Source organism: Vespa velutina, chromosome 17 (assembly GCF_912470025.1).
Source record: "Vespa velutina chromosome 17, iVesVel2.1, whole genome shotgun sequence".
In the NCBI taxonomy this organism is placed as follows: domain Eukaryota; kingdom Metazoa; phylum Arthropoda; class Insecta; order Hymenoptera; family Vespidae; genus Vespa; species Vespa velutina.
The window spans coordinates 2,149,949-2,157,448 of record NC_062204.1 but is presented as its reverse complement, the minus strand read 5'-3'; the positions used below and the strand labels follow the sequence as shown (position 1 = coordinate 2,157,448).

General features: G+C 32.0%; 1 protein-coding gene across 1 annotated transcript in view; it reads right to left on the bottom strand.

Annotated features, from left to right (window-relative positions):
* Nucleotides 1-7,500, bottom strand: part of LOC124955122 (DNA-binding protein D-ETS-4-like) — a 22,928-nt gene that overhangs the window by 726 nt on the left and 14,702 nt on the right. Inside the window, exons 6-8 of the mRNA XM_047509061.1 lie at nt 5,341-5,495; nt 350-554; nt 1-131 (exon numbers count right to left, since the gene is read on the bottom strand). The exon at nt 1-131 is cut by the window's left edge and continues 726 nt beyond it. Of these exons, the coding sequence (XP_047365017.1) occupies nt 1-131; nt 350-554; nt 5,341-5,495 (491 nt within the window). The remainder of the gene's footprint in view (nt 132-349; nt 555-5,340; nt 5,496-7,500) is intronic.

The window sequence follows — 7,500 nt, the reverse complement described above, 5'->3', positions numbered from 1 at the left end:
TGGGCTCTGTAGTAGTTCCTTTAGGAATTGCCATAGGTGAATATGTGAACCACCATTTCGCATTTTACCAGGTGGATTGGTGCCATTAACGTTGTTACCTGTTTGACCGTTACTGCAATCGTCATCCTCGTCTGAAAAGAATTAGTTATGCCTGAGGTCTAAGGGAATTTCTCGGATATACTCGTGTTATTTTTTTTTTCCCCGATATCCAAATTAAGTCACCGATCGTAAGCTTCACTTTTTCTTTTTTTTCCTTTTTTTTTTTTTTCTGAGATCGGGCGATATATACGCAAAATATATATAAATATATATATATATATTTTTTTTTCTTTTTTTTTACATATCTTACCGTCGGAGAAATCAATTGTACATGTCGAACCTTTGACGTTGACAGAATTAACATTGACAACGGCGGACGTTGGTGTGGTTGTCACAGGATTGACCGGTGTTTGTACTACACCAGTTGGACTCCAAGATGCCGCCAATGTATTCCTAGGTGATTCCTCGACCGCGGCTTTCCAGATTTCCAATTGTGCATGTAACATACCGCCGCACTGAAACATTATCATAAGAAATAACCATGAGTCAAAGATTAGAGAAATTTTTTATACGCATACACGCACGCGCACAAACACACACACACATAAATATATATATGTATGTATAGGATGTTCCAAAGAAAAGTATCCATTAGGACAGTTATGAAATTTAGTGATTTAATTTTTTTTTTTTTTTCATAAAACCTTGATATTGTAGGTCAATTTTGTTTCAACGATTAAATGAGACTTGACAAATACTTATAAATTTAATCCAATATCGTTTGTATGATCGTTTAATTCTCTTTTACAATATTATTATATCTTTTCTATTTTTGTCCTGAATTTTTTTTCTTCCTTTCCTTTTTTCTTTTTCTTTCTTTTTCTTTTTTTTCTTTTTTTCTCCATTTAATCCTCGTCTATCAATCGAATTTTCGAGCGGGGACAAAATTTCAGAATGTTCGAGCGCAAAAATGACATCTGTTAGATTGAACGTATCGAAACGTATCGGGGGATAAATATAAAAATAAAAAATAACGAAGTAAGATTTTATCGAGCTTCGTAATGATACAATCAAATATATATATCTTTATGATCAACTTTATATCGAACGTTTTGCACAAGTAATCGATAACAAATATAAACAAAAATTGCTAAAGTGCGAAAATCTAATTTAATATAATCCAATGTAATCCAATATAATCCAATGTTGATAATCAATCGATCGATCGATCGATCGATTGTTCGTTCGTTCGTAAAATAATTTATTACATAAAAAAAGTTGACAAATTCCAATACGAATCAAACGATATACATACATACATATATATATATATGTGTGTGTGTGTGTGTGTGTGTAACAAATTTAAACAAATATAAATTAACAGGATGGGGAAAAAGCAAAGATACGAGCGATTTAACGATAAAAAGAGATAGAGAGAAGAATGTGAACGAATAAAAAAATAATTCAAGGAAAAAAGGAAAAGAAAAAAGAACAAAAAGAAAAAAAAGAAAAAAAAAGAAAAAAGAAAAAAGAAGAAGAGATCGAAAAACAACGGAAGGAAAAAAGACTACGCGTTAGAATTCCTTATTGGAGTCTGTATAGGCCGTTGCTCTGTAGACCTGGCTAACGTTGTGGCTTTTGAGAGAAAGAGAGAAGAGAAAGCGGGTTTGTTGTTCGTAATGTACTGAAGTGAGGTGAAAGAGGTAGATGAGGAGAAGAAAGAGAAAGAGGAAGAAGAGGAGGAGAAGAAGAAGAAGAAGAAGAAGAAGAAGAAGAAGAAGAAGGAGGAGGAGGAGGAGGAGAAGGAGAAGAGGAGTTAGTAGGAAAGCTGGTGATGTCGATGCGAAGACTCGGGCAAAGCACAGTCAGAAGGCATTCGGATAACGCCAGAGACGTTGACCTACTTTTGCGAATCGTTCGAAGAGTCCCCAACCAATCAGAATGTTCGAGCACGTAAGTGAACACCAATCAGAAGATACGATACCGAGCCAGAGAAAGAGAAAGAGAAAGAGAGAGAGAGAGAGAGAGAGAGAGAGAGAGAGAGAGAGAGCACCTTGGGTGCAGTTATGCGCTCTGCCCTAACAGAGTTTCTTAAGTTAGTGTGAGTAGTATATAACTCTGTATGTATGTGCATGTATATATATATATATATATATGTATATGTAACTAGAGATGTATGTATGGGTGTACCGGTGCATCGATCTCTTTCGAAATCTTCCGCGAATCGATACGAGTACATAGGGAAGCTGAGAATGTTCTTATATACTCACTGAGAACATTGACGATGACGACAACTATGATAATGATAATGATAATGATAATGATTATGATCGTTATCGACGACGTTCGTTCTAATAGATATTTTGATGAATCAATTGTATAAGAATCTGGCCTGATAAATTGACCGATTGACATTTATTTTTTTGGCAAATGAGAGAATTAGTGAGTTAGTGAGTTACTAAGTGAATAAGCATTTACTTGTTATATTATCGAGCAATCTGTATGAGTCAATGATAAAGAATTTTCGTTGCAATCGATCAAATATTTATTCAGAAGTTTTATCAATAAACGAATAGAGGTAATATTTATTATTATTATTAATAATAACGATGATGATAATGATGATGATGATGATGATAATGATAATGATGATGATGATGGATAATAAAGATCATAAATCACGTTAGTTCGGTAATAATATTACTTGGATAGGTCTTTCGTATGATATATTTCGTTTGATTTTTTTCTACCTTTTTTTTCGACTTCCTCGGTTTTTTTTTTTCTTTTTCGTTTTTTTTTTCTTTTGAACGACAAACGACATGAGCGCGTTATTAATAAATGTTTTTATCAACAAATGAATATAGATAATATTTTCCTTCGGATATATGATGATGATGATGATGATGATGATGATGATTATGATGATGAATAATAAAGATCACAAATAACACGTTAGTTCGATAATATTAGTCGAATCATCTTTCGGAGGATATATCCGTTGTTTGATTTTCTTTCTTTTTCTTTTTCTTCCTTTCTTTTTTTTTTTTTTCTTCTTCTTCTTGTTTCTCTGTTTTTAAACAACAAATATTACAACGAACGAACGAGATGAGTGTATGTATTATTAGAGCGTCTATTGCTTAGTCATGTTGACTAACTATTGCGCACCACCAGGTACATAAAGAGAGCGCAGATTATACGGAAAGAACGCGCACGGAGACGCACGTTGCTTTCCAGGAAATTCACTTTCACCGGACCTTGCGTCGGCCATCGAGAGAACGTTTCTCGACATTGCGCTGTTGCTACGAAAGAGAATTGTTCCGATAATATATATATATATATATATATATATATATATGTATGTGTGTGTGTATATATATATGTGTGTGTGAAACAATAGTTCTTCAAAAAGTATCGATTAGATTAAATCTAAGCGAGGATTTGATTTGATTCGATACGTAAAAATTGTTCATAATTTTATTACATTAGGTGATTTATTTTTTTATCTCTTTTATTCGTGGATCCGATAGAAGGCGTGGGAGGGGACGAGGGTGGTGAATGGGAGAAGCGATAAATATAGAAATAGAAAGGAAATATATTTGTAATTTTAATGGTTAGTTTTTGGCTGATACCGACGACAGGTCCATAAAAAAATTGTAATAATATAAGAAAGATATTAGAATTGTTTACGAGTCAACGGGAGAAGAGAAAATTCATGCGATAAGAGAGACAGAGAGAGACAGAGAGAGAGAGAGAGAGAGAGAACGTGTAATTACGAGATTTGTTCGTAAGAATCGGTTGAGACATGATAACCTTATAATCGAAGAAAGTAATCTAAGTAAACTTTGATAAAGGGTCACTTAAGATGGTTTGCTTTGGTTTCATTTGGTAATTGAAGTAAACTTTTTTTCGAATGATCGAAACGTACGAGTAAATATGTGACTTACGGCCTTTGTGTCTCTCTCTCTCTCTCTGTGTGTGTGTGTGTGTGTGTGTCTTCTCCTTTTTTTTCTTGATATTTTTTGTTTCTTCCTTTTTTTTATTTTTTTTTTATTTTTTTTTTATTTTTTTTGCAACGATAATACAGACTTTAGAAATTTCGAGGCCTTCTTTTCTCTCTCTCTCTCTCTCTCTCTCTCTCTCTCTCTATCTCTATCTCTATCTATCTATCTTTACTTTTTTTTTCTTTTTTCTTTATTCATCTAGCTCGTCATCGCAATTCTTGCATAAAGTTTCTCGGATCTTCGTGTATTTGTTCAATCTGCGATCCATCAAAAAGAAAAAAAATTTAAGAATTCCAAAAAAAAAAGAAAAAAAAAAAGAAATTAAATAGCTTCGCGCGCGAAGGATTGATATTACAAAAAAAAAAGAAAAAAAAAAAAAATAAATAAATAATAATTAAATAATAAACGATTTGCTGTGATAAACATTGCGAAAGTGAACGACGTTAATTAATAAAATCTTTTCCTGATTTCGTTAATAACGATTGCACGTAGAAAAATTCGTCTCTCTCGATTTTCGAAGGAGACAGTTATTAATTTCATAAATCATCTCGTGATATCAAGATCTTATTAAATTTACGACTGTTCCAATATCGTCGCCGCCATTCCTTTGTGACAAATTTTTCGAATCCTACGTTGAATCCATGATTCTTAACGATTACGATAAATTATTATCAGGGATAGGCGTGTGTCTCGTTTCGTCGGTGAATTAAAATTCGCGATCGATATTAAAAAAAAAAGAAAAAAAAAAAAAAAAAAAAAAAAAAAAAAACTCCTAAGAACAACGACAACGACATAACAACAAAAATAATAATTAAGAACAAGACAATTAAATGAAAAAAAAAAAAAAAAAAAAAAAAATAATAAAATATAGAAAAGTATATGTTGCGCAAGGGCGACAACGTTAGTCAGGACAAAATTTTATTTTCAATTTAACTTTCCCATACGATCGCATATGATCGAGACAAAATTATTCTACAAATTCGGGACGAATTAATAAATCATAATAAAAGGAATAATAAAAATTTTTCATTTCGTTTAATAATATTGTCTAATCGAATGTGTCCAAAAAAAAAAAAAAAGAAAAAAAATGTCGAAACTCCAACGGCGAATGACCGAAAAGAGACGACGAAGATGATTGGTACTGTAACGGTACAATCGACGAAAGTTCTCTCGGTTTTCTTTTCTTTTTTTTTTTTTTTTAATTCTCTTTTGATCCTTTAAATTCTTCTCTCTCTCTCTCTCTCCGTCCCTCCCTCCCTTCTTTCCTCTTACCCTATCCCCTGCACTCCTTCTTACTTACCTGCGGTGCTCTTTGACAGAACTCTTCTTCCGTTAGGGATGCCAAAGTTGCGCCATCGACGTTGAAACTTTCCAAGGGCACAGACGGCAATTGCAATTGTCTCCTGGCCCATTGCACCCATGCGGCAACGTCAGCCGCGCTCCAACGTCTGGGCTCTGAACGATAAGTGAAAACAATTGTATTTACAAAAAAGAAACAACAAAAAAATAAAAGGAAAAAGAAGAAAAAAATATATATATATCGCCGTTCCTCAAAATTTACAATTAAACGCGTCAGCCGACTTGATGATCGACGATCGACGTTGTAGAATAATCGATCGAATTTATCGAAATTTTCTATTAAATTAGATTTTAGATATTTAGATATTTAGATATATTAGATTATACTCGTATCGTTTCAACGATAATAGCTATGAGCGAATGAATTGTTTTTTTTTCTTTCTTTCTTTTTTTTCTTTTTTTTTTTTTTCTTTTTTTTCTTTTTTTTCTTTTTTTTCTATACCGACGATCTAAACGATCGTCTTTTAAAATTATTTAATCTCTTTCATTCTTATGTCATCAAGACAGATATCGTCGGACGACGACGACGCGTATATACGTTAAAGCACGTATGTATCATCATTTTGAAAAATTATTAAACGATAATACGTATTTTAATCAATCATAAAGATTGATTCGATTTTATAATAAAAAGTTAAAATTATTTAACGATTAGACGGACGCCCGCGTAACTCATTACGAATTATAGAGAACAATTGAGATAAAAATATTATATGAAAGAAAAAAAAAAGAAAAAAAAATAAAAATAAATAAATAAATAAAAAAAAAAAAAAAAAAAAAAAAGCGATACCTCGAAGTATTTAAGAAGTACAAAGTTTAACCCTCAATGGGCCGAATTTTTGTTTTAAATCGAAAAAAAGAAAATTAAATTAAGATTTATGCGCCATCTCATGAAAAAAGCTATAATTATTTGTGTAAAATTTCGATAAAATTAAAATGCGATCTGAAAGTTACACGGGCCCATAGAGAATTAAGTTTCACGATCGTAGTAAGTAGAGTCTCGTAAGTGAACAGGAAAGAGGAAATAGAAAAAAGAAAAAAAAAGAAGAAGAAGAAGAAGAAGAAAAAAAAAACAAGAAAAAAAGAAACAGAAGGAAAAGTAAAGAAAAGGAAAACGAAAAGAAGTACAGAAAGAAAAAAGAAAAGAAAAATAAAGATAGGATAGAACAAAAGAGATTACAAACAAGAAGTTGCGGCGCATTGGTTCTATCTATTATAATAATACATAAAGAAATATCAACGGGAAGCATGGTGACCTTGAAGAAAGAATCGAAATTTCGTAACCCTAATCGTTAAAGCGCACACGAGTTAAATCTGTGATGGCGCGTGACTAGGTAATTTATTCGAAACGTGACATCATATTGTGCCTCTGAGAAACGAACTAATAGGGTAACCGGTCGCGTGCATCGAAAAGATTTCACGAGTAGTGTCTCTCTTTCTTTCTCTCTCTATCTCTCTATCTATCTCTCTCTTTCTCACTGTTTAAGCAGCCAGCCATTTAGCTAGTTAAAGTGGCTAAACCAGGTAAGCAACTTAGCTAAGGTTAGCTAGCTAAGCTAGCTAGTTTAGTTTAGCTAAAGTTACATGGGTAACCATAAGTTAAGAATCTTCGCCTGGGGCAAGGTAGCGAATCGAATCGATCACTCGATCGATCGATCGACCGAGTCCACTTGGATCGATCATGTTTTATCGTATATACTAAATAGTTATTTTATATATCCATGCTTTAAACGACCTGATAATTCTAATTAATAGTCAAGGATATATATATATATATATATATATCTTATTATATATAGTATAATATTTATTTATTTCCTTCCTTTTCTATTTTTTGTTTTTTTTTTTTTGTTTTTTTTTTTTTCTTTATTTTTTTCTACCTCTTCTTTTCCTTTTGCCAACATCGAACTCGTGGATATTTTTAATCCTATATAATTCTTTTCCTCCTTGACGATTATTTATGATCGATATGATCGATATGATCGATTAAGATGAATTATCCTATACGATTTTGAAATCTCTATTATGATTTCTAAATATCAATATGATTAAATAATAAACGAAATTAAGTTATATATATATATGTATACAATGTAAATGG